This window comes from Dama dama, chromosome X (assembly GCF_033118175.1).
Source record: "Dama dama isolate Ldn47 chromosome X, ASM3311817v1, whole genome shotgun sequence".
NCBI classification, from domain to species: Eukaryota; Metazoa; Chordata; class Mammalia; order Artiodactyla; family Cervidae; genus Dama; species Dama dama.
In genome coordinates, this window is record NC_083714.1 from 140,121,448 (window position 1) to 140,148,319 (window position 26,872).

General features: G+C 43.3%; 1 protein-coding gene across 5 annotated transcripts; it reads right to left on the reverse strand.

The window, feature by feature from the left end:
* Nucleotides 1-14,173: 14,173 nt before the first annotated feature.
* Nucleotides 14,174-26,429, reverse strand: TCEANC (transcription elongation factor A N-terminal and central domain containing). 5 transcript variants are annotated; one of them, XM_061136549.1, is made up of 3 exons: nt 26,305-26,429; nt 22,313-22,419; nt 14,174-15,354 (listed from the first exon to the last, which is right to left on the reverse strand). In XM_061136549.1, exon 3 carries the CDS (start codon nt 15,329-15,331, stop codon nt 14,195-14,197), a length of 1,137 nt encoding a protein of 378 aa, XP_060992532.1. In that variant the 5' UTR covers nt 15,332-15,354; nt 22,313-22,419; nt 26,305-26,429; the 3' UTR covers nt 14,174-14,194. The 5 variants fall into 5 exon arrangements, with proteins under 5 accessions (XP_060992532.1, XP_060992530.1, XP_060992529.1 ...); XM_061136547.1 differs by lacking the exon at nt 26,305-26,429 and adding an exon at nt 25,233-25,332; XM_061136546.1 differs by lacking the exon at nt 26,305-26,429 and adding an exon at nt 25,019-25,284.
* Between the last annotated feature and the right edge of the window lie 443 nt (nt 26,430-26,872).

Below are 26,872 nucleotides of genomic sequence, written 5' to 3' on the forward strand. Positions count from 1 at the left end.
CTTTTAATCCTTCATATAAATGTATGTATGTATCTACAGGTCACATTCCTGGCTCTTCTGGTTTTCTTAAGTACAGAACTTCCACAAATATTTATTGAAGGTTTTCTATGGGCCAGGAACTGTCCTAGGGGCTGTGAACCAAAAAGGCAAATATCCCTGACCCCATGGATTTCACAGTTTAGTTGGGGCAGGGAGGAAGCAGACAATAAACTATATAAGCAAGGCATTGAATTTAAGTAGCAAATAAGTTCCATGAAAAAAACAAAACAAAACAGGGTGCTAGAAAATGTAATAAACAGCCAGAGAAGCTTCAATGCCCAAGACGACATTTGAGGTATGGCTTAAGAAAGGTAAGTTAAGTTGTTAGGAATCTGCAGCAAGAGCATTCCAGGCAGAAGCAACCACCCATGCAAAGGTCCTGGGGCAGGCATATGCCTGGCACAGTCAAGGACTAGCAGGAGGCCAGCATGACTGAGTGCAGGACATAGTGAGGAGGGAAGTGGTAGTGAGTTGGGAAAGGCAGGAGAAAGTCTAGGAAAAGTAGCAGAGGGGCCAGACAGGTAAAGCTTTAAAGAAAGACCACTGTAAGAACTTCGCTTTTGTCATAGAGACAGAAACTAACAGAGAGTTTTGAATAGAGGGGTGACATGATTTGATGTGCATATTTCCCAGAATCCCTCTGGCTGTTGTGTTGGAAATACACCCAAGGGACAAGAGTGGAAGTCAGGCAACCATTTAGCAAGGTGTTGTGGTCACCCAGGTGGGGGATGATGCTGGCTGAGATACAGGATGGTGGCAGAGACCTTGATGCAGTCAGATTCTGGATACTTGTACCAGCTTTACTGAAGTACAATTTACATACAATAAAAGTCACTATTTTAAGCACACAGTTGAATGACTGTTAGACTTTGTACAGCCATCACAATCCAATTGCAGAGCGGCTCCATCACCCTGGTTGGATCCCTCGTGCACAAAGGCAGTCACTTCCCAGTCCTACCCCCAACCCCAGACTCATTTACTTTCTGTCTCTGGGTTTGCCTCTTCTGGACATTTCCTGTAAAGAGACTCATAGGAAGTGTGGTCTTTTATGACTGGCTTCTTTCACTTAGCTAATGTTTCCACAGTGGTGGTTTAGTTGCTAAGTCCTGTTTGACTCTTGAGACCCCATGGACTCTAGCCCTCCAGGTTCCTCTGTCCATAGGATTCTCCAGGCAAGAATACTGGAGTGGGTTGCCATTTCCTTCTCCAGGGGATCTTCCTAACCGAGGGATCAAACCCAGGTCTCCTGCATTGAGGCAGATTCTTTACCAACTGAGCTACCAGGGAAGCATTGCTAAAGCACGTATAACTACTTCAGTCCTGTATGTTACTGAACAGTATTTCTTTGACTGAAAAGACTTTATTTTGTTTATCCATTTGCCAATTGATGGACATTTGGATTGCTTCCATTTTTTTTGACTATTACAAATTATACTGCTAAGAACATGCACATACAAGTCTTTGTGTGTATGCCTGTTTTCATTTCTCTTGGATATGTACCAAGGGGAGGAAGTGCTGGGTTTTTTATGTAACTTCTTTTTTTCAATATTTATTTTTATTTATTTGGCTGCGCTGGGTCTTCGTTGCGGCATGCAAACTCTTAGTTGCGACATGTGGGATCTAGTTCCCTGACCAGGGATATAATTCGAGCCCCCTGCATTGGGAGCGCAGAGTCTTAGCCACTGAACCATAAGGGAAGTAGCTGCGTAACTTGTTAACAAGCGGCCGAACTATTTTCCAAAGTGACTGCACCATTTTACATTCCTACCAGCACTGTACGAGGGTTCCAATTTCTCCACATCCTCTCCAACACTTGTTATTTTCCAAGTTTTTATTATAGCCACCCTAGTGGGTATGAAGTGGTATCTCGTGCATGTTTTGATTTGCATTTCTCTAAAGACTAAGGATTTGGGGTGTCTTTTCATATGCTCATTGGCCATCCCTGTATCTAATTTCATCTTCTTTGGTGAAGTATCTATTCAAATCTTTTGCCCATTTTTAAGTTGGGCTTCTGGATATATATTTGGAATAGAGCCAATAGGATTTGTTGATTGCTTGGAAGTTTTATGTGAGAGAAATAGAGGTATCACTCATGCCTTCAAAGTTTTTTAGCTCAAGTTATGCGAAGGTGGGTGGAGAAGGAAATGGCAACCCACTCCAGTATTCTCGCCTAGAGAATTCCGTGGACAGAGGAGCCTGGTGGGCTGCTGTCCATGGGGTCATACAGAGTCGGACATGACTGAAGCGACTTAGCATGCATGCATGCGTTGGAGAAGGAAATGGCAACCCACTCCAGTATTCTTGCCTGGAGAATCCCAGGGATGGAGGAGCCTGGTGGGCTGCCGTCTGTGGGGTCGCACAGAGTTGGACACGACTGAAGCGACTTAGCAGCAGCATGCAAGTGCAGAGTTGCCATTAAGTGGACAAGCAGTATTGGAGAGAGCCTTGATTTTAAACATGTTAAGGGTGAGATGCTTATTAGACATCCAAGTAGACTTTTCAAGTAGGCTGTTAGACTTCTGGGCCTGGAGTGCAGAGGAGAGATGCAAGCCTGAAGATAAGGAAGGGAAGTCATCAGCATAAATGGTACAGAAAGCCATGGAACTAGATAAATCAACAAAGGAATATGTGCAGATATCCGAGGTGTTCAAGGACTGAATTCTAAACCCTCCAAAATTAAGAAGTTGGGAAAATAACAAGGAAGCAGCAAATAATATTGAAACAGAGTGACCAGTAAGAGGGAAAGCCAAAGAAAGCACAGCCTACCGCAAGTCACCTGGGAAAAGGTGTCCTCATGATGGAAGCTAGCGTGTCAACTGCTGCTGCTAGGGTTCCGGGCTGAGACTTATCCCTTCAGTTTAGCAACATGGTGGGTGCAGGCGGCTGGTAATCAAGACAGGTGGGGAGAGCACAGTGCTGGTTAGGAACTCAGGCATTTCATCCAAAAGTATATGTAGGAAGACAGAGTTCATAGGCCCAGTTCCTGTGGACGAGTCAGCATCTCGCAAGTCATAACATACATAGGAACCACTCAGAGTTTTGTAGAAAGACAGACTTGGATTCATTAGGTCCAGGATGGGGCCCCCATTTCTGAACTGGATCCCAGGTGCTGCTAGCATTGCCGACCCCCTGGCCGCGCTGTGAGGAGCAGGAGTATAGGGCGAACTTTATCTGCAGCTTCTTTTCTGAGTGCAGATCTAACCACAGACATCAATGTCAGCCCGCTCTGGGTTGATTCTGTATGATTTTCTGTGTTCTAGAGGCTTGATGTCATCGATGGTGTAGCTCAAATGTGTGGCTTGAGAAATGGGGAAGAAACGTAAGGGGCAGTGATCATGGAGGGAAACTTTAGCTCTGTTTGTTGTGCGGCTGAAAGAAGGAGGGGCCTTCTATGCAGAAATGCAGAGGCCAGGGCCAGCACACGGCCTGGAGACAGGCCAGGGTTGCCTGCTGGAAGGCTCCTCTTTATCTGTCAGTGAGCTGGCGGGATGCCTTCCGGAAGGCCCCTTTGAGGAAGACTGCCAGTATTTCTCCATGATATGTGTGAGTAATCGGGATCCTAAAGGTTCAGAATGACTCACTGAGATAAATATCCGATAGAGATTCTATCTTTGCTTTCCTTCCTCACTCTACCCTCATTTGACTTTTTAAAATAATACTTTTATTGAGGTATAATTCACAGACCATAGAATTCACCCATTTAAAGGGTATAATTCAGGGGACTTCCCTAGTGGTCCAGTGGTTAAGTCTTTGCGCTTCCAACTCAAGGGGTGGGGGTTCGATCACTGGTCAGGGAACTAAGATCCCACATGCCACACAGCATGACCAAAAAACAAACATAAATGAAATAAAGGGTACAATCCAATGGTGTTCAGCATATTGGCGGAGTTGGGCAACCATCACCACAATCAATTTTTGAACATTTTCGTCACCCCTCCAAAGAAACCCCCAAGTCCTTGAGTCACTGGCTCATGTAAAAATGATATCAAAATCCACTATGATGTTTAGAAACTTTCTGCTCAGTCATTTGTGAGATTTCACAAAGCTGGGCACAGGGGAAGGTTAAAAGTCCATCTGCTGCATGAAAACACTCTACGGAGATGGAAGTCCTCAGTCTAAGAAGACACTAAAGACCAGATTACATGGCCTGATGGACTCAGAGATGCCAACACATGATCCACTAGGAGCGCTTTCCTGTTGGACATGGGCGAATGTCACTTGGCCTGACTCACACCATCCCAGGAACCTTTGGAAATGTCTGAAGTTTTTGTTTCCACCCACAAAGGTGAAAGTAGCCAAATTATGATCCTATTTTGATTATTTAAAAGCAACCTCTGGGAGCTCTCTTTATTTATATATTGAATATATTCCAAAAAATTTGAAGTTTTGGAACAGGCCCTGTTTTTATTTGCTTATTAATTAGAGCTGTAACTTTTCCATGGCTGTTTTAGATTTTTTTTTAAATACATGTCATCATATGAAAAAGATTAATGACTACTTAGAACCTACTCCTATTTGTACCTTGTTTGCATTTTAAAAGAAAGCAACACTATGTAAGACAAATGTATTTTAATTCTATTTATTTTCAATGTCTAGCATGTACATCTGTAGTAATTTAACAAAGGATGTAAAACAGCTTGCCTCTCTTGTCATAACTGATTATCTGTGTCATATATTAATAGTTTCCCTAGGTCATAAAGAAAGAGAATGAAAATGTAAAGGCCACTGTATTTCATAGGAAATGGTATTTGCAACTGCATTTATAAAGTCTTCAAACTCATAAAAGACACATACATGTCCCTTTAAAGTGTTAGTCACTCAGTCGTGTCCGACTCTTTGCAACCCCATGGACTGTAGCCCACCAGGCTCCTCTGTCCCTGGGATTCTCCAGGCAAGAACACTGGAGTGGGTTGTCATTCCCTTCTCCAGGGGATCTTCCCAACCTAGGGATCAAACCCAGATCTCCCGCGTTGCTGGCAGATTCTCTATTGTCTGAGCCACCTAAAACTACATGTTTTTGTATGTTATTACTAAAATGTAAGTATTTTATACATAACTAATGAGAACCTACTATTTAGCACAGGGTACTCTACTCACTGCTCTGTGGTGACCTAAAGGGGAAGGAAATCCAAAAAAGAGGGGAAACATATATATATATATATTTGTTGCTTAGTTGCTCAGTTGTGTCCAACTCTTTGTAACCCCGTGGACTGCAGCACACGAGGCTTCCCTGTCCTTCACCATCACCCGGAGCTTGCTTAGACTCATGTCCATTGAGTCAGTGATGCCAAATATGTATGCGTATAAATGATTGACCCTGCTGTACAGCAGAAACTGACACAATATTTGAAAGCAACGATACTTCAATAAAAATTCATTTTGAAAAGTTTAAGTATTTTAAAAATCACTTACTTTTCAGAAAACCAGATTAAGGCACCTGGGTATCACAAGAAGGTTCAAGAAGGTGTCAGGAGCACCAGCAACCACTGCCAGGCATTCCTGGGTGGTCGCTCCATAGAGGGACCCGCAGCACTGTGCTGAGGTGACGGCTGCAAACCACACACTCCTGTCATTAGGAAAACAAACCACAATTGAAAAACAGCTGTACCTTGCATGCCTGGACGTTCTGGAAGCAAACTGATATGCAAAAATAAAATAAAAAAAAACCCACCTGTTTTATATGAATAGCCCTGGCTTTGTCTCTGTGTACCCTAGGCAAGTAATTCAACGTCTCTCAGCCTCAGTTTTCTCATCTCTAAGTTGCTGGCTGGTTAGTTGTGAGGCTTAAATGAGATGCTATATATAGTGTCAGGATCTAGCAGGTCTAGTGATAGAACATCATCCTTGCTTCCTCTGCCTGGCTTATTCCTCTCAAGATTTGCCCTAGGGGTCATAGCCTCTTAAAGCCTTCCCTGACTCACTGGGTCCTTTGCACCTGTGCATCTCTTACAGTTCTTGAAATATAAAATGACTCTGGCTACACCACCTGCATGTTGTGGGCCCTGAGACCTAGGATGAAGTCTAGCTCATTTCTTCGCCCCCAGCACCTGGAAGAGTATAAAGCAATGTGCAATCATTACTTTATAGCATTTCTAGTAAAGCTTAGTAACATCTCTGGAAGTTCAGTTCAGTTCAGTCGATCAGTCGTGTCTGACTCTTTGCAACTCCATCAATCACAGCACGCCAGGCCTCCCTGTCAATCACCAACTCCCAGAGTTTACTCAAACTCATGTCCATCGAGTCGGTGATGCCATCCAGCCATCTCATCCTCTGTCATCCCCTTCTCCTCCTGCCCCCAAGCCCTCCCAGCATCAGGGTCTTTTCCAATGAGTCAACTCTTCGCATGAGGTAGCCAAAGTATTGGAGTTTCAGCTTCAACATCAGTCCTTCCAACGAACACCCAGGACTGATCTCCTTTAGGATGGACTGGTTAGATCTCCTTGCAGTCCAAGGGACTGTCAAGAGTCTTCTCCAACACCACAGTTCAAAAGCATCAATTTTTCAGCACTCAGCTTTCTTCACAGTCCAACTCTCACATCCATACATGACCACTGGAAAAACAATAGCCTTGACTAGATAGACCTTTGTTGGCAAAGTAATGTCTCTGCTTTTTAATATGCTGTCTAGGTTGGTCATAACTTTCCTTCCAAGGAGCAAGCGTCTTTTAATTTCATGGCTGCAATCACCATTTGCAGTGATGTTGGAGCCCAAAAAATAAAGTCTGCCACTGTTTCCACTCTTTCCCCATCTATTTCCCATGAAGTGATGGGACAGGATGCCATGATCTTAGTTTTCTGAATGTTGAGCTTTAAGCCAGCTTTTTCACTCTCCTCTTTCACTTTCATCAATAGGCTTTTTAGTTCCTCTTCACTTTTCGCCATAAGGGTGAAAGTGAAACATCTCTGGAAACCTAATTTTAAATAATAATGTAAATGAGACTATATGAAGTTATCATACTGTAAATGGGACTATAGGCGTTTTCATCAGTGGGACAATAGGAAGTTATCAATAATGGAAATGGGACTATATGAAGTTGTCAGATTGTAGGTTCTTCTGAAAGCAAGAAGGCACCTTTTACAATCAAGGTATTTACAATAAATAACCTCTGAGGGATGAAAAAATATTTTAGGAAAATATCTACCATTTACTGGGAAGTTATAAATAACAAAGCAAATCTGACCTAAAAGATGAAGGCCCAGTCCTTGCAAAGGCAGTGGAGCCCTGCTGGCTGCAGGCTTCCTGACTGGTGTTTAGAAATGATAATCGGGAATGAAAGGAACCTCTCATCACAGGAAGTGCTCAGGGAAGAGACAGAGCTGCAATTGTATCCAATTTTTAATCTAAAAAAAAAAAAAGCAGCATGGACAAAAGAAGAGCGATGTGTGAAATCCCATGAAGACACCCTGCTACAGTCAAGTGTAACACTGATGTTTATGTCCTGTGCGGGTGTTCCCCGAACCAGGGCAAGCAGGAACCAAGCTATACATGTGCTGAATTTCTGTGCTGTTTGTTATTTTTTTTTATTATAGGTCATGGGTTGGGAATTCAGGGTTGTGGTGTTTTATGAAACATCCATTTCCAAAACTGCCAATGTAGGAAAGGAAAAAATCGTTTTCTCTCCTAACCATCTAGTTCTTGGCTGGGGCTCTGAAACAAAAGCCAGATTAATAAAAAGAAAGTACACACGGTTGGGAAAACTGGACAGATACATGTAAACAAATGAAATTAGAATACCCCCTAACACCACACACAAAAATAAACTCAAAATGGATTAAAGACCTAAATATAAGGCTGGATACTATAAAAACTCTTATTAGAGGAAAACATAGGCAGAACACACTTCACCATAAATAGCAGGAAGATTGTTTTTGATCCATCTTCTAGAATAACAAAAATAAAAACAAAAAATAAACACATGGGATGTAAAAGCTTTTGCACAGCAAAGGAAACCACAAATAAAACGAAAAGACAACTCTCAGAATGGGAGAAGATATTTGCAAATGAAACAACCAACAAGGGCTTAATCTCCAAAATATACAAACAGTTCATGCAGCTCAATGTCAAAAATAATAACTCAATCAAAAAATGGGCAGAAGATCTACATAGACGTTTCTCCAGAGAAGACATACAGATAGCCAAGACGCACATGAAAAGATGCTCAATATCACTAATTATTACAAAAATGCAAATCAGAACTACAATGAGGTATCAATGGTCATCATTAAAAAAAATGTACAAACAATAAATGCTGGAGAGAATGTGGAGAAAAGGGAACCCTCCCACACTGTTACTGGGAATATAAACCGGTACAGACAGCCACTATGGAAAACAGTGTAAAGGGTCCTTAAAAAACTAAAACACAGAGCTAGCATATGATCCAGCAATCCTGGGCATATATCCAGAAAAAAACATAATTTGAAAAGATACATGAACCACTGTGCTCACAGCACTATTTACAATAGCCGAGACATGGAAACAACCGAAATATGCATCAACAGAGGAATGGATAAAGAATATGTGCTACACATATACAAAGGAGTATTAGTCATAAAAAGAATGAAATCATGCCATTTGCAGCAACATGGATGGACCTAGAGAGTGTCAGACTAAGTAAAGTTAGTCAGACAGGGAAAGAAAAATACATGATATTGCTTTTATGTGCAATATTTTTTTTAAAGGTACAAATTAACTTATCTACAAAACAGAAACGGAGTTGCAGATGGAGAAAACAAACTTATGGTTACCAGGTGGTTATGGGATGTGGGGGGAGGATAAATTGGGACGTTGGAATGGACATACACACACATATACACACACACAGTATATGAAACAGATAACCAACAAGGACCTACTGTGTACCACAGGGAACTCTACTCAGTTGTCTGTAACAACCTATATGGGAAAAGAATCTAAAAACAGAGTAGATATATGTGTATGTATAATCGATCCGCTTTGCTGTATACCTGAAACTAACACAACACTGTAAATTGACTATACTCCAAGAAAAATTAAAGGAAAAAAACACACACATTTCTGTAATAGAAATTTTATCCAATCTGGGAGGCTTCATAAGGAAATGAAGACTCAAAGAAATGGTTACCCCTGAGTGTTTCTATACTAGATCTGATGAAGGGTGGAAAGTTGTGGGAAATTTCAACCGGGGGAAACCCAGCAAGGACAGTTCCTTCAGATTCCCTCCAACATCATTCCATCTGCAGAGAAAGGAATGCTCCTCTCCTCTGGTATAGGGGTGAGGGGCACCTCTAACCTGAGGGTTTTATGACCTGCCTCAGGGGAAGGGCAGAGGCCTCCCTGCACCTGCCATTTCTCAAATTCCTTCAGCTTAAAATATTCACTATGCCAAAGGGCCAAATGGGGTAGCGTGTCCTCAACCCCATCACTGAGGACTCCATCAACTATAAGGATGCAAGGAGCGCAGTCTTTGTGCACTCTTGCTAGAAACCAATTAAATGACACAGGTGCCCCTGCCTCTGTCCTTGCTTCCCTCCTCATCTGCCTTCACACAGCCCCCAGAGAGATGCTTCCTGAGGTCATTCAAATTGCATCACTACCCACCCTCAGCTATCATGGCTTCCTATCAAGCTTGGCAAAAATTTCAAAGTCCTTGTCATGACTCACCAGGGCCCTCACGAGCCTGATGTCTCAGGCTCCTTCATCCCCTTCTTCCTACTGTGCCTTGTCTGTGTCAGACACCCTCCCATCCTGGGGCCTTTGGATTTGCTGTCCTTGTGAAAATGATTTTAACGGAAACGAGAGCTCCTTTACCCCATGAGTGCCTTAAAAGAAAACCCCTTTCTTTTCAGGAGATAAACATAGGATGTAAAAGAACTCTTATCTATACTTAGAAAATGTAATGCTCTCTCATTGACTAAAAGAAAACAAAAAACGATTACTATTTTCCTATCTATAGTTGCAACAGTCACTGACAAAGTTGATACAAAATGAAGAAGACATGCATACATGTACATATGTCAGTTGCTCTGTTGTGTCCGACTCTTTGTGACCCCATGGACTGTAGCCCGCCAGGCTCCTCTATCCATGGGATTCTCTAGGCAAGAATACTGGAGTGGGTTGCCATTCCCTTCTCCAGGGGATATTCCCTACCCAGGGATCAAACCTAGGACTCCCACATTGCAGGCAGATTCATTACTGTCTGAGTCACCAGGGAAGGCCATAAACTTAGAAAATGTAATGCTCTCTCACTGACTAAAAGAAAAAAAATCACTATTTTTCTATCTATAGTTGCAACTCACTGACAAAGTTGATACAAAATGAGGAAGACAACTCAGATTTTTAGATCTTGGAGAATAAAGGAATTTCCATTTCAAGTGCCTCTATTCATCTGCACATTCAGTTTGCAAAATCCTGGTACAAATAAAAAACACCAAAATAAAAAACAAAAAAATCCTACCTGCTAAAACACACCCCAAAAGCCCCAAACCAAAAGACAAACCCTGACATGAACTAATCACACGTGGGTTTCATGTGCTGTGCTTTTTTCTAACCACTGAATAGTTTTTAAGACCGCTCCAAGCAAGTCACATGAAACCACACTTGGTGAAACTTGCAGTTCTAGTTGGCTGTGCAGAGTTCTTCTTTAAAAGACTGTTACATCACAATGGGCAGTGCTGGGAAGCCTCCCGGAGAAAGATAATCAAAACAGAATTCTTCCCAGAGGGCCTCAAGCTGCTTTCTTTAAAACTGTTTGAAAACACAAATATATTTGCTTTGTGTGTTCTGTACATTTGGGGGAATTCTGTCATGAGGCAGGTAAACTGTATAGTCCGTGAAGACTTCAGAGCTCTGCCAAAGGGACTTAGGAGAGTAAAGAGAGAAGAACTGGTGAAAATGTGTAGGTTTGGAGGTAACTTACAAACTATAGTGAAAACGATAAAAAGTAATATTCTATGAACTTCTAAAAAAATCAGCTGTAATCACACAGAAGGACTGTTGTATTTGAACATTATACAGGTTGGTTTGACACTGCTTACAAAAGCCTCACGGAAGTGATTCCCTTTTCATCGAGGAGACAAACATTGGGAGATTCAAAGACCGAGGTAACGGACTTCCTCTGAGAGGTTAATGCCAGTTTTTACAAAATCAGAATTGGCGCTTCAGACCTGACGGGGTTTGGAGCATGCCACTCTCAAAATGCAAGGGCAGAAGGATCACTGCAACTGAAAGCATATGAAAAAGAGGAAACACGGCTGAGCTGTCTGCCCTCCCCCAACTGCCTGAAAGCAGAACCTAAATTCCCCTTGTGAATTCCCTACCAGGGGATAACCACCCGATCACTGGAGGCAGCATAGCAGAGAGTCGTCTACACAAACCATGCTAGACGACCCATATCGTCCATCAGTTCCCTAGCTAAAGGACCTTCCCACAGCCTGCTGCCCCTAAAAGCCTACAGCCATTTTCCTTGGTATTAGTTGGAATTTCACTGAAAGTTGTTGTCTCTGCTCTCATGGCTCAGACGGTAAAGCATCTGCCTACAATGCGGGAGACCGGAGTTTGATCCCTGGGCCAGGAAGATCCCTTGGAGAAGGAAATGGCAACCCACTCCAGTACTCTTGCCTGGAAAATCCCATGAACAATGGAGGAGCCTGGCAGGCTACAGTCCATGGGGTCGCAAAGAGTCAGACACGACTGAGCGACTTCACTTTCTTGGTCTTTCTCTACAAACGGACTGTTCTTTCTTAAAATGTTGTCTAAGCCCAAGTTCTAAACATCCCTTTGAGTTACTCATCACTGAGTTTCTCCTGCAGGTATAGGTGCTGCATGTGTAAATAAACTTGACTTCTCTCTTGTCCATCTATCTGTCTTTCGGCATTTCTAACTTGCAGGGTCCCAGCTATAGAGTCTAGGGTTTTTGTTTTTGTTTTTTTTTTTAGTTCCCTACAGATCTAAACACATGCCCTTGAGAACATGAAGACTCCCTAACATCAGTAACCAAATGTTCTAAAGAGTTTATGTACCCTGGAGAAATTGTGTGGAGGAAAAACAATGTGTCACTCCTATGACTGAGCAAGACGGCTGGAAACAAAATTCTAACTGGAATTAATAGGGGAACTTTCAGGGCTCAAGGGAGACCTGTAAAGTGGAAAGAGAAAAGAGAATGGAAAACAACAAAGCTCCCGTCCCCTGATGTGAGAACTTGAAGGCACTATTCATTTAGTCCCACATTTCCAGGGCTGTATTTCTCAGGAGTCAATATGGAAGCCGTCTCAGACAGGGAATTAGAAGGAAGAAAATCTAGCCGCAGTTCATATGTGACTATTTATGGTTGTGCTGCGGAGGTGAGCCATAGGACGTCTGTGGACGTTTCCTCAACTGTGAAGTGTACAAAATAACACTCTTTTCTTAAAGGTGACAAAAGGATCAAGTGCAAGCCTTTGGAACTCTGACCGCATCTTCAAGTAACTTGAGGAAAGAAAACAGAAATGTTGATGCTGGGGCTGCATCCCCATAGTAAAAAGTCAAAGTGTTAGTCACTCAGTCATGTCTGACTCTTTGTGACCCCACAGACTGTAGCCCGCCAGGCTCCTCTGTCCATGGGATTCTCCAGGCGAGAATACTGCAGTGGGTTGCCATTTCCTCCTCCAGGCATTCCACAGATCCAGAGTAATTGTCCCGGGGTGGGGGGTGGTCAAACTATCCCCCATAAAGCACAAAGAATGCTCCAACTACCATACAATTGCACTCATCTCACACGCTAGCAAAGTAATGCTCAAAATTCTCCACGCCAGGCTTCAACAATACGTGAACCATGAACTTCCAGATGTTCAAGCTGGTTTTAGAAAAGGCAGCAGAAACAGAAATCAAATTGCCAACATAGGCTGGATCATTGAAAAAGCAAGAGAGTTCCAGAAAAACATCTATTTCTGCTTTATTGACTATGCCAAAACCTTTGACTGTGTAGATTACAATAAGCTCTGGAAAATTCTGACAGAGATGGGCATACCAGACCACCTGACCTGCCTCTTGAGAAATCTGTATGCAGGTCAGGAAGCAACAGTTAGAACTGGACATGGAACAACAGACTGGTTCCAAACAGGAAAAGGAGTACGTTAAGGCTGTATATTGTCACCCTGCTTATTTAACTTATATGCAGAGTACATCATGAGAAATGCTGGGCTAGATGAAGCACAAGCTGGAATCAAGATTGCTGGAAGAAATATCAATAACCTCAGATATGCAGATGATACCGCCCTTATGGCAGAAAGTGAAGAAGAACTAAAGAGCCTCTTAATGAAAGTGAAAGAGGAGAGTGAAAAAGTTGGCTTAAAACTCAACATTCAGAAAACTAAGATCACGGCATCTGGTCCCATTACTTCATGGTAAATAGATGGGGCAACAGTGGAAACAGTGGCAGATTTTATTTTTGGGAGCTCCAAAATCACTGCAGATGGTGACTGCAGCCATGAAATTAAGATGCTTAGCTTACTCCTTGGAAGAAAAGTTATGACCAACCTAGACAGCATATTAAAAAGCAGAGACATTACTTTGCCAACAAAGATCCATCTAGTCAAGGCTATGGTTTTTCCAGTAGTCATGTATGGATGTGAGAGTTGGACTACAAAGAAAGCTGAGCACTGAAGAATTGATGCTTTTGAACTGTGGTGTTGGAGAAGACTCTTGACAGTCCCTTGGACTGCAAGGAGATCCAACTAGTCCATCCTAAAGAAGATCAGTCCTGGGTGTTCATTGGAAGGACCGATGTTGAAGCTGAAACTCCAATACTTTGGCCACCTGATGCAAAGAGTTGACTCATTGGAAAAGACCCTGCTGCTGGGAAAAGTTGAAGGTGGGAGGAGAAGGGGACAGCAGAGGATGAGATGGTTGGATGGCATCACCGACTCGATGGACATGAGTTTGAGTAAACTCTGGGAGTTGGTGATGGACAGGGAGGCCTGGCGTGCTGCAGTCCATGGGGTCACAAAGAGTCAGACACGACTGAGCGACTGAACTGAACTGAATCACTTTGCATACACTTGAAACTAATAAAACATTATAAATTAACTATACCTCAATTGAAAAAAAGAATAGTATGTATAAGATTTAAAAGACAAGCATAAAAAGGTGGTACAAATAAATCACTTCAGTTATCTGCTCTTAAAAGAACATTTATTTATAATCACAAGCACACCCACTTGTTATGATACCACTGCTCCCCACACTCATTGCAGATGACATAGGTCATCATTTCTTCATCTGGGCTTGAATTCCGCACCCAACTTGGAAGGAAGAGTGTCCCTCTGGGGATGATGGTGACCTGGCAGTTGAATTTCTCGCAGCGCTTGCATTTTATTTTCCTGGTCGGCGTGCCCTCCACCACTTGGGGCAGGTAATGTTCCCGTAAGGCAGATTTCGTATAGGAAGCTCTCAACTGCTTCAGTTCCTGGCTGGCCATCTCCATGGCGGTCATTTCAGCAAATTCCTTCGGAGACGTGGTCCCAGAGAGCAAGTTCTGCTGTAAGTGAGAATTGCGGGGGTTCTTCAGATTGGCCACTTTGCTGCGGATGCACGTTTTGTATTTTTGGAGGTTCTTGGGGTGAAGGGCAAAAATGTGCGCTTCGATTTCTTGTGCCAAGTCATGCCACACGTGGGCTCTGGGCTGGCCTGGGGAGGAAGCAGTCAGAGCTTCGTACAGCAGCTCTGCGCATCTGGCTCTCACGGGCACTGCAGGGTCTGGCTGCCCACTCGCTGCCAGGTCAGTGGACTGAGGGTCCTGGGCGCTGAGAGGCACTGCCTTAGGCTCTGCTCTGCCACAGCTATCTTCCCGCACAATCGTTTCAATGGCTCCTGCCACATCTTGGGATGTGAATAGAGGATTACACCTGGAGCCGCCCTGTACCTCCTCCTCCTGATTTGGGTCAGGAGGAAGGCCTTGATTTTTTTCTTGACTTCCACCCAGAGGAAATCGTTTAGGGCTGCCCTCTGGCTTGCAGAGAGTATACTTATACAGCGCTTTCCATTCTGACAGCAAATGCTTGGCTTTCTGCTTCAAAGCTGCTGTGGGGCAGTTTTTGAGGACTCTGTACACCGCCCTGACCACCTCCGTCTCCTGAAGGTGCTCTGGAGTCACATGCAGAGTTTCCAGCGCAGTGAGGTGATGGCTGAGATCCTCAAAATTCCTCTGAGACATCAGCTGCTCGATAAGGGAAACTCTGGCTGTTATCTGGTTTTTGTCAGACATCGTTAGAGCTGCCAAGAAAAAAGGGCTTTCCGTGTTCTCAAGCTTGCATTTGCCGGGCGCAGCTCCCTCATACATGCACCGTACTCTCTGCCAGGTACCTAGGCAGAGAAAAAGAAGAAGAAAGATGCTGAGTCGTGTCCAACTCTTTGTGACCCCATAGACTATACAGTCTATGGAATTCTCCAGGCCAGAATCCTGGAGTGGGTTGCCATTCCCTTCTCCAGGGGATCTTCCCAAGTCAGGGATGGAACCCAGGTCTTCCACATTGCAGGCAGATTCTTTAACATCTGAGCCAGGCAGAGAAAGAGTTAGGTAATAAAAGTGGGTGTGACATGTTAGAAAATGCAATCCGCAATGCAGTGTGGTTCAGTCTCAAAAGTCTGAGTCTCAGTAGTTAAAAAAACAACAGCAACAACAAAAAAAAAACAGCAGCCCTGTAAATAGCCTCTGCATTAACAATCACTTAAAGGAAGCTTGCTGAAAGAGCTGCTGTGACTTTCACATCTCTACTTTTACAAATGAATGCCCTTTCCAGATCAAGATTAGTCAACTCCTTTGTGTGGAATTTGGTGGTTATGTTGGGAATGAAAACATGCCAATGTCAGCGTCCATGGGGAAAGGCTGAGGAGGCCAGACTATTTTCCCCTGTGTTCAGCTATTTAAACTGAACTCCTTGCTGATTTTACAGTTTGTTTTTTCTTTAATATATAGCTTTTATTGGCTGTACTGTGGCTTGTGGGATCTTAGTTCTCCAATCAGGGACTGAACCTAAATTCTTAAAGAGAGTAATACAAGACAACCCGACCTGCCTCCTGAGAAATCTGTATGAAGGTCAAGAAGCAACACATAGAACTGGACACAGAACAACAGACTGGTTGCAAATCAGGAAAGAAGTACGTCAAGGCTGTATACTGTCACCCTGCTTATTTAACTTATATGCAGAGTACATCATGAGAAACGCTGGGCTGGAGGAAGCACAAGCTGGAATCAAGATGGCCGGGAGAAATATCAATAACCTCAGATATGCAGATGACACCACCCTTATGGCAGAAAGTGAAGAAGAACTAAAGAGCAAGAGATTTGCCATCTATTTGATGAAAGTGAAAGATGAGACTGAAAAAGTTGGCTTAAAACTCAAAATTCATAAAACTAAGATCATGGCATCTGATCCCATCACTTCATGGCAAATAGATGGGGCAACAGTGGAAACAGTGGCAGACTTTATTTTTTGTGGTTCCAAAATCACTGCAGATGGTGACTGCAGCCATGAAATTAAAAGATGCTTGCTCTTTGGAAGAAAAGTTATGACCAACCTAGACAGCATATTAAAAAGCAGAGACATTACTTTGCCAACAAAGGTCCATCTAGTCAAAGCTGTGGTTTTTCCAGTGGTCATGTATAGATGTGAGAGTTGGACTATAAAGAAAGCTGAGTGCTAAAGAATTGATGCTTTTGAACTGTGGTGTTGGAGAAGACTCTTGAGAGTCCCTTGGACTGCAAGGAGATCAAACCAGCCCATCCTAAAGGAAATCAATTCTGAATATTAATTGGAAGGACTGATGTTGAAGCTGAAACTCCAATACTTTGGCCACCTGATGCAAAGAACCGACTCAATGGAAAAGACCCTGATGCTGGGAAAGATTGAAGGCAGGAGGAGAAGGGGACAGCAGAGGATGAGATGGCTGGATGGCATCACCGACTCAATGGGCATGAGTTTGAATAAACTCTGGGAGTTGGTGATTGGACAGGGAGGGCTGGCGTGCTGCAGTCCATGGGGTCACAAAGAGTCAGACATGACTGAGCGACTGAACTGACTGTGGCTTGTGGGATCTTAGTTCTCTGATCAGGGGCTGAAACCGGGTTCCCTGGAGTGGAAGTGTGGAGTTCTAACTGCTGGACTGCCAGGGAATTCCCTGATTTTATAGTCTTGACATAGGACTTTTCTGAATATAAAAGCATAAAAAACAGAGCCAAAATCAGATGCTGTTCAGAAGTCCCAAGGAATCTACAGAAATGATGAAACACCACAGGTTGGGAGGCAGCTGGACACAGGTCAGATGGGCCCCAACAGTCACCAGGCCACATGGTGCTGACGTCTAAGTCTTCTGAACATCGGGGTCAAGGTTCTGACTCTGCAATCCAGAGGATTTAGGACTTTGGACTAATGGGTCCCTAGGCCGGAATTCTGTTCCATTAACTTTTTTCCCCCCACTTTTAGGTGTAAAAAGCTGGTTATGTCTGTGTGAACCTCATCCCGAGAAGGCAAAAGTTCACTTTATCTATAACCTGTCTCTTTCTCTCTCCACCTAATGCACACAACCTTGCCTACAAAATACCCTTGGATCTGTATCTCCCTGTTTGGTCTAAATGTGAACATAAGCATTTTGATGGCAGGGATATCATCTTTTCAAGACTCCATGGACTCTTGTTTTATAGCACGTGATATTAAATAACAATCACCAAAGACACACAGGCTCACAACACTGAAGTGATTATAGAGATAGTTAATGCAGTCTTCCTAGACACCATCTGACAAGTGCTGTAAAGTTTAAGGTCCTTTTAGTCAGCAATTCTATTTCTAAAAATTTACTTTAAGGAAATGAGAGATGTGGAGGCTGTTTTTGTAAGAATTTTCTGCAAACTTAGAAGAAACGATGAGGTTCCAAATGGCTAGGCTTGCACACGAGCATTCCTAGCAGCATTGCTCGTAACAGACAAAAAGTGGAAACAATCCAAATGTCTATCAACTGAAGAATCGAGAAACAAACCATAATATATCCATACAATGGAATGTTGACACTAAAATGAAATTCTGATACAGACAACATGGATGAGCCTTCAAAGCTTTATGCTAAATTTAAGACACAGATTGTATGGTTTCATTTACATGAGATGTCCAGAATACACAAATCTAGAAACAGAATGTAAATTCACGGTGGACGAGGGCTGGGACGGAGGGAATCAGGGAACCAGTGGGGTGGAATGAAGAGGCAGTAGCTATTAATGGTACACAGCTTTTCTTGGGGGAGGTACAGATTCTTCTCTCAAATTGACTGTGGTAACTGTTGCACAGCTGTGAATATGATTTTAAAAAACCCACTAAACTGTACACTTAAATTAGGTGAACTTATGGTACAAAAAGTGTATCTGAACAAAACTGTTATTTAAAAACAACATTGAGGGAATGCCTTGGCAGGCCAGTGGTTAGGACTCAGTAATCTCACTGCTGAGAGCCCGGGTTCAATCCCTGTCCAGGGGACCAAGATCCCATAAGCTGTGCAGTGTCACCAAAAAAAAAAAAAGCTAAAAATTAATAAAAATAAAACAACATCTAAAGTCTATTTATTTGTATCTTTATTATTTTTTCTGGTCATGCTGCACAGCTTGTGGGATCTAAGTGAAGTGAAGTCGCTCAGTCGTGTCCGACTCTGCGACCCCATGGCCTACCAGGATCCTCAGTCCATGGGATAAAGTCTGATCCAAATTTTATTTAAAAATCACATGTGAAGAGAAAAGGCTGAAAATAGATACAAAAGATTTCTGCCAGTGTTATTTTCTGAATGGCAAGATCTCAAGTCATTTTTGTTTGTTCTTTTACTCTTTTTTTCATTTTCTATTGATGTATACATACACACTGTTTTCCTAATCAGAAAAGGTATGGGTCTATTACAATTTCATGATAAACCCTATATGTTCCAGAGATTTGCCTACTGAAAAATAACATGGTACATGGATCACCCCAGTCCTACTGCCCTTTGGAATCAGGACACCAGAAGGGAAGCGCCTCACCTCATCTGTGACTCTGCATTCTTATCAGCTCTCACCTTCCTCAGAAGCCCACTGCTGCACTGGAAACCGTTCTGTCTCCCCTCAAACCTGATCCCCAAATATGAACAGGTGATCACCCACAGCTACAACTCTGAGGTTCCTACTGGTTTTTCCCCATTGCATAGTGCACATGATCAAGGTTCTGGGTCTTGTATTTTTACCACCTGGTGGTCTTTTTTAGTTATTATTCTTTTTTAGTCAGTTAACAAGAATGCAATGGGCCACTGATTCTGGATTGTAAGTGGTATTCTCTAATTATTGAGAACTGGTACTTCAAGATCATTGTTTTTCCTTTTTGAATCCATTTCTTTTTTTGAATGATCAGAATGAAGATTTATGTATTGATTAATTTTTCTGTACATAAAGTTTTATTGGAACACAATCCTACCCATTTACTTATATATTGTTCCTTTTAAAATTTTATTGTAGTTGATTTACAATGTTATGTTAATTTCTGCTGTATAACAAAGTGATTCAGTTATATATAAATATTCTTTTTCATATTCTTCTCCATGATGGTTTATCACAGAATGTTGAATATAGTTCCCTGTGTTCTACAGTAAGACCTCATTGTTTATCCATTTGTATACAGCCAGTTTGCTTCTGCTAATCCCAAACTCCCAATCCTTCCCTCCCTCACCCTGTCCTCTTGGCAACCCCAGTCTGTTCTCTATGTCTGTGAGCCTGTTTCCGTTTCATAGAGAGGTTCACTTGTGTCATATTTCAGATTCCATAGATAAGTGATACCATATAGTATTTGTTTTTCTCTGACTTATTCACTTAGTATGATAATCTCTAGGTCCATCCATGTTGCTGTAAATGTCATTATTTCATTGAAATCCACTGCAACAGTAAAAAGGGTCTTCCTAAGAATCAAAGGCTCAGTCAACAAAGAACAGGCAAGACAGCACAGAAAAATTAAAAATACACATCCTCACTTGCTGACTACTGCTCTCAGCACCGTCTGCTTGAGATCTCGGGACCTGGAGGAAGTCAAGCAAGGGAGTCACGACGGTCCGGTCACAAGGAGCTCAGAGCACTTGAACCCTCCCCCACGTGTGGGAACATTTCCTAGCAAGGACTCAGTCTCCTCACGTTCTATACTCATTCTCTACGCATCGTTACCTGAGAAAGCAGGATTAAACTGGGCTGGATGTCAGCAAGGGGGTTAATAAGACACTGGTCTAGAGTTCCCCCAAGGAGGTTAGGCAATCTTTAACTCAGGTCGAATTTCTCAATGAAAGGTCAGAGCTTTAAGGAGACTCTAAAGGCGAAGTTAATTGTAGCTTCAGGGCTTCAGGGAGATGGAAGCACTGTTTGTTGAAACTTTTTCTTTAGTCATGGAAATCTACTGAAGTTAAAGGTTTCATATATACATAAGCACTCTGCTCTTCATTTCATAACCCTTTTATTTACTGTTCCTCTACATTTTAAAATTTTGAATTGTGGTAAAATGCACATATAATTTATCATCTTAACCATTTTGACACGGATGGTTCATTAAGTACATTGACACTGTTGTGCAACCAGCTTTTGGAATGCTAGTTGTCTTGCAAAACAAACTTTGCACCTATTCAACAGCTCTTCACTTCTTTCTCCCCTGCATTCCCTAGTAACCATCATTCTACTGTCTGAGTTTGACTACTTTAGATACCTCATATAAGTGGAATCATACAGTATCTGCTTTTTTGTGTCAGGCTTTTTGTGTGTGTGTGTGTGTGTCAGGCTTATTTCACACAGCATAATGCTCTCAAGGTTCATCCACATCAGAGTGTCTGTCAGAACTTCCCTCCTTTCAAGGCTAGATAAGATTCCACTGGATGGGTAGACCACATTGTGTTTATCCATCCATCTGCTGATGGACACTTGAATTGCTTCCACCTTTCGGCTCTTGTCAATAATGCTGCCATGAACATGAATGCATAAATATCTTTCTGCTTTCAATTCTGTCAGGTATTTACCCAAAAGTGGGGTTGCTGGATCATATAGGCATTCTATTTTTAATTTTTTGAGAAACTGCCATATATATATTTTTTTGGAGGAGAAAGTGGCTTTATTACTTTGCCAGGCAAATGGGGAACACAGTAGGCTAGTACCTCAAGAACTGTGTGCCTCTCTTCCATATTTTCTGCAGCATTTCAATGATGTCAAACTTTCTATTCTCCCTGTGGGAAAGTCATGTGGATAGAAAGCAATTTATTGCCTTAGGAGGCTGTAGTATGTAAGCAACTGGGATATAAAATTTTGAGAACTGTCATAAAAAGATGAAGTAGGCTGTGTGTCCAGTTTAGAGTTCTACACAGTTCACTGAATAAATTTCTGTTATGTATCTCATACATGATAGATGCTAAACCTAACGAGATACTCTCTGCCATAAAGGAGCTGACAGCCCAGCAGAATACAGACAAGAAACTGGCAAATACAAGGACAGACACTGCTAAGGGGCACACGTAGGAGGGATACACAAACCTGTACTGCTGCTATGTGGCTGGCTCCAGTTCTTCACTGCTTTCACTCTACTCATGACATTTTGTTAGAGGGATCATCTTCTAGTAGAGATTTCAGCAAAAGGTCCCCTCCTTTTCTCGCTTAAGGCCCTTCAGAGATTCCCCTCTGCTCTCAGGATGGAGCCCAAGGTCCCTGGCCAGTAATGAAAAGCCCCTTTCCAGCCTCTTTCGTGATCTCACTGAATCACTGGCAGGCACTTGCATCCCCCAGCTCAATGCCTTTGCTCCACTAGCTCCCCGAGCCTGTGTGTCTCTCACCAAGAGTGGTTCTCACTCCTGCCTGCCAAGCTGTGTCATCTGGAGAACTTACACAGCCAAAAGAAAAACAATGCCAGGGCCTCACCCCAGACAGAATGAATATGAATCTCTGCGGGCAGGCCTGGGCACACTGCAGCTCTCCAGGTGACTGTGATCTAAACCAGAGCCATCACCACAGCCCCGAACACACAGGCACAACCCCTCTCCCGCAGCAGGACCGACCCAGCTCGTGGGCCTCCATCCAAAGGCAGTTCCCGACCTGCTCCTGGGCTAAACACACACCACCTCTCCGACTTCACATTCTGCTGGAGGGAGCCTCATTAAATTGTGAAATGTTTAAAAAAAAAAAACAACCTGCTGTGCACAACTCACCTGAAAACCTTCTCTACAAACTCCAACCAGCAACTGCAATGTTTTCAGTGTCACTGTGTACCCAACCCCCTGCATTCATTCCTGCACTTACCTCCTAACAGCGGAAAGCAGTGCACGTGGAGTAAGTCTGCGTGCTATAGACGCTCAGCTCCATCCTCACAGGTACAGGGTTTACCGCCATCTTACAGATGAGGAAACCTGTTAAGAACATCAAATATTTGTACCTTTTTTCCCCATGGTGCATATCACACTAAAGAGGAGAGTGAAAAAGCTGACTTAAAACTCAACATTCAAAAAACAAAGATCATGGCATCTGGTCCCATCACTTCATGGCAAATAGGTGGGTAAGCAATGGAAACAGTAAAAGATTTTATTTTCTTGGGCTCCAAAATCATTGCAGATGGTGACTGCAGTCATGAAATTAAAAGACGCTTGCTCCTTGGAAGAAAAGCTATGACAAACCTAGACAGCATATTAAAAAGCAGAGACATTACTTTGCCAACAAAGGTCCATCTAGTCAAAGCTATGGTTTTTCCAGTAGTCATGTATGGATGTGAGAGTTGGACCATAAAGAAAGCTGAGCACTGAAGAAATGATGCTTTTGAACTATGGCATTGGAGAAGATTCTTGAGAGAGTCCCTCGGACTGCAATGAAATCAAACCAGTCAATCCTAAAGGAAATCAATCCTGAATATTCATTGGAAGGACTGATGCTGAAGCTGAAGTGGCAATATTTTGGCCACCTGATGCAAAGAATTGACTCATTGGAAGAGACCCTGATGCTGGGAAAGACTGAAGGCAAGAGAAGGGGATGACAGAGGATGAGATGGTTGGATGGCATCACCAACTTGATGAACATGAGTTTGAGCAAGCTCTGGGAGTTGGTGATGGACAGGGAGGCCTGGTGTGCTGTAGTCCATGGGGTCACAAAGAGTCGGACATGACTGAGCGACTGAACTGAATTGAATAACACTAAATAATTTTTTTCTTGTCTGCTTTCCCTACAAGACCACAGAAGAATGATGTCTGTTTCATTCACTGACACACATTTGGCAACACCTGGCCAGGGCTCACTATTACTCAACAAATTCTCTCCTCTCTGCTTGTGAGCATCATCCTTTGCACCACAGACTGGCTTGCTTGTACCCACTGCGCCTAAGCCCCTCAGCTTCTTCCATGGGAAACCAACTTTATCTCAATTTTAGTTCAGAAAATCATTTTAAAATATTCTAGTTTAAAAAAAAAAAAAACAGAAGCACAGTGCCTCCTGTGGGCTAATCAGCTGGACCCCAGGAGTCAAGTCATTTGGGGATAAGGAAGGACTAGAAGGCACAGTTCCCAGAAGTATGTTGAGTATGTTGGTGGTGGAGGGAGAATGCAACGTCATAGGATTAATATGAGAATTAAAAGGGATAGTCCTTACAAAGTCCTTGGAACTATGTCACACACTAAGCCCAACTGAGGATTATATAGCAATGAAGAGGAATAATATATATTCATTATATATACAATGAAGAGGTTTACATGTATCTACCATACCTGACATTGTTCTAGAGCAGAGGTTCAGCAAACTTTTTCTATAAAAGGCCAGATGGTAAATACTTTAGGCTTTGTAGTCCATCCAGCTTCTGTATGGACTACTCAGCTTCACTGCTTTTGTAGCAGGAACAGCATCCACAGACAATAAGTATTGTGTTACTGGGTGGTTCAGACTGTAAAGAATCTGCCTGCAATGCGGGAGACCTGGGTTCCCTAGGTCGGGAAGATCCCCCAGAGAAGGAAATGGCAACCCACTCCAGTATTCTTGCCTAGAGAATTCCACGGACAGAAGAGCCTGGTGGGCTACAGTCCATGGGGTCCCAAAGAGTCAGACACACCAGCCACAGACAATATATAAATGAACGGATATGGCTTTGCTACAATAAATCTTTTCCAAAGACAGAAAGGCTGGATTTGGTTGCAGGCAGTGCTGTCCAACAGCAGTATAACAGCAAGCCAGACAAAGAATTTAAAAATCTCTAGTGGCCACAGAAAAAATATAAACAGGTGAAATTAGTAAAACATCTTATTTAACCCAGTGTATCCCAAACACTGCCATTTCAACACGTTGATTGATATAAACAAATTGAGATAGTTTGCATTCTCTTTTTCATACTAATTCTCCAATATTTGCCATTTTACACTTAATGCACATCTCAGTTCCGACTAGGCACATTTCAGGTACTCAGCCTTATGGACCTAGTGGCTACCATACTGGACAATTCTAGAGCATATGCTAGAAACGATAATGCTGAGGTACACACCTATACCCCTAGCTACTCAATACATATCAAAAAACAGAGTTTATACAGTGCCCGAAATATCTGTTGAAAGAATGCATACAAAACCTTGTTAATATTAACTGATGTTACAGGTATATGCAGAAAGTATACACATCTGCTCTAAAAGCTAACAACAGATCAAAGAGAAATCTCCAAAAGCTGGTAACAAATCAGCAACAACCTAGCTCAGTTTAGACCTAAGATCTAAAGAGAAATTTTAAATTTCTAGCCACAACCCAGGTATACCTCTTTGGCTATACAGGCAGCCCCTTCATCTATGGCGAGAAATTATGCTGTCAGGAGCATCGCGGTTTCTGAAGTGGCACAATACTGCTCTAGCGCCGTTCTGCTTTATGACGACCAATAGCAAATGTGCAGTGAGCGGAAGGGACAAGGGGAAGGGACTGGCACAAGGACCTACTCTGGCCCGGGTTCGGGTTCCAGTGGGTGGGGTGGAAGTCTGCTGCAAGACTTACAAGGGTGGCAGCCTGGCACCCAGCGCGCAGGGAACGGCGGCCCTGAGGGATCCACCCACGCTCGGCTGAAGCAGAGGGGAAGGCGAAAGCACGTCCGGGTCTACCGGCCCCGGCAACACCGACAGCCTCCCCGAGCGGGGTGGGCTTCCACTGGGAACAGTGGGTCGCCTGTCTGCAGCCAAAGAGACATTGGCGAAACCTGAACACCGCTCACCCAGAAGCACGGGCGAAACCCGGAAGTCCTCGGTGTCCTCGGGGTCCAGAGAGGACTTCCGGTCCCAGGGCGGGACCGCGAGAGCTCAACCAATCCATCCAGCGGACTGGAGAACAAGGCCCGGGCCCCAACGCATGCGTGCTAGGAAAGCGGTGTCTGCGCAGAGCGATCGGCCGGCAAGAGGCCGGCCCCACCCCCGCCCCCCACCCCCTCAGCTCCCAAATTCGGGTCCCGGTCTGGGGCCAGCGATCTGCAGCCGGCCACAAATTGAAAAAAAAAATAAAAAGAAATAAACAAACAGCCCTACTGTTGCTTTTGAGCATCGAAGTTTGTTGAACTACCCTTTCTGTTTCCCATCAAGACAGTGCTCGGCTAAATGTTGACAACACTTAGGACGAAAATGAATTTACTTAACGCAGTAATTAATTCAACAAGTACTTATTGCACCCCTCGCATGCATCAGTTGATATGAAAGCAGAAGACATTAATTAAGGAGCCTGGTGCATGCTGCATGACCCACCTGTACACATTCTTTCCCTGCCAGGGTCCCGTAAAGACACCCTGATGGTAGGACTAGAGAAAGTGGCAGCCTTCTTTGCTGATCCCTTACTCTAGGGTAACTTGGGGGAAGATTCAAGGAAGCAGGGTGACTGTATGATTGAGCCACGTGATAAACCTTACCTAGAAGGAGGGAGGACAGGACCAGGACTAACGCTGTAATCAGTAACGCAGGAGCAGCGACTTCCTCTTAAAAACCTGAAACACTGCAGATTTATCCTAGATGAAATCTAAGAGACTAGTTTCAAAAAGCTATTGCTATGAAATTGTTTCCAGCACAAGAACAAAATGCTGCTGCTGCTGCTAAGACGCTTCAGTCGTGTCCGACCCTGTGCAACCCCATAGACAGCAGCTCACCAGGCTCCTCTGTCCCTGGGATTCTCCAGGCAAGAATACTGGAGTGGGTTGCCATTTCCTTCTCCAAGAACAAAATGAGACACCTATTGATCTAATTTATTGAACAGCCCCAGCTCTGTAGGGTGTAAGTAAGAAGACACTTTAAATTTTTTCTCACCATTGCCTTGAAACACACTCTGTTGGCTCTCTTCCTGCATCTTGGCTCCTCTAGGGCTGGAGCTTGAGGCTTGAGCAATCCCACAGCTTTTCTTTTCCTTCCAGTTTTATTGACATATAATTGACGTGCGGCACTGTGTAAGTTTGGGCTTCCCATGTGGCTCAGCTGGTAAGGAATCTGCCTGCAGTGCGGGAGACCTGGGTTTGATCCCTGGGTTGGGAAGATCCCCTGGAGAAGGGAAAGGCTACCCACTGCAGTGTTCTGGCCTGGAGAATTTCATGGACTGTATAGTCCATGCAGTCACAAAGAGTTGGACACGACTGAGCAACTTTCACTTTCACTGTATGTTTAAAATGTACAGCATAGGGGAGGGTGGGGGATGGGGAGAGGGGAACTGATAGAATATAGTCAAGGCTCTGAGCAGGACTGCTGAGCATACATCATGATCTGCCTCCAAATCTGGGGGCAGGAGAATGTATAAAACAAGAATAAAGTGAAAGCAGCTTGGTGTGAAAAAAAAAAATAAAAAATAAAATGTACAGCATAATGATTTGACTTATATACATCA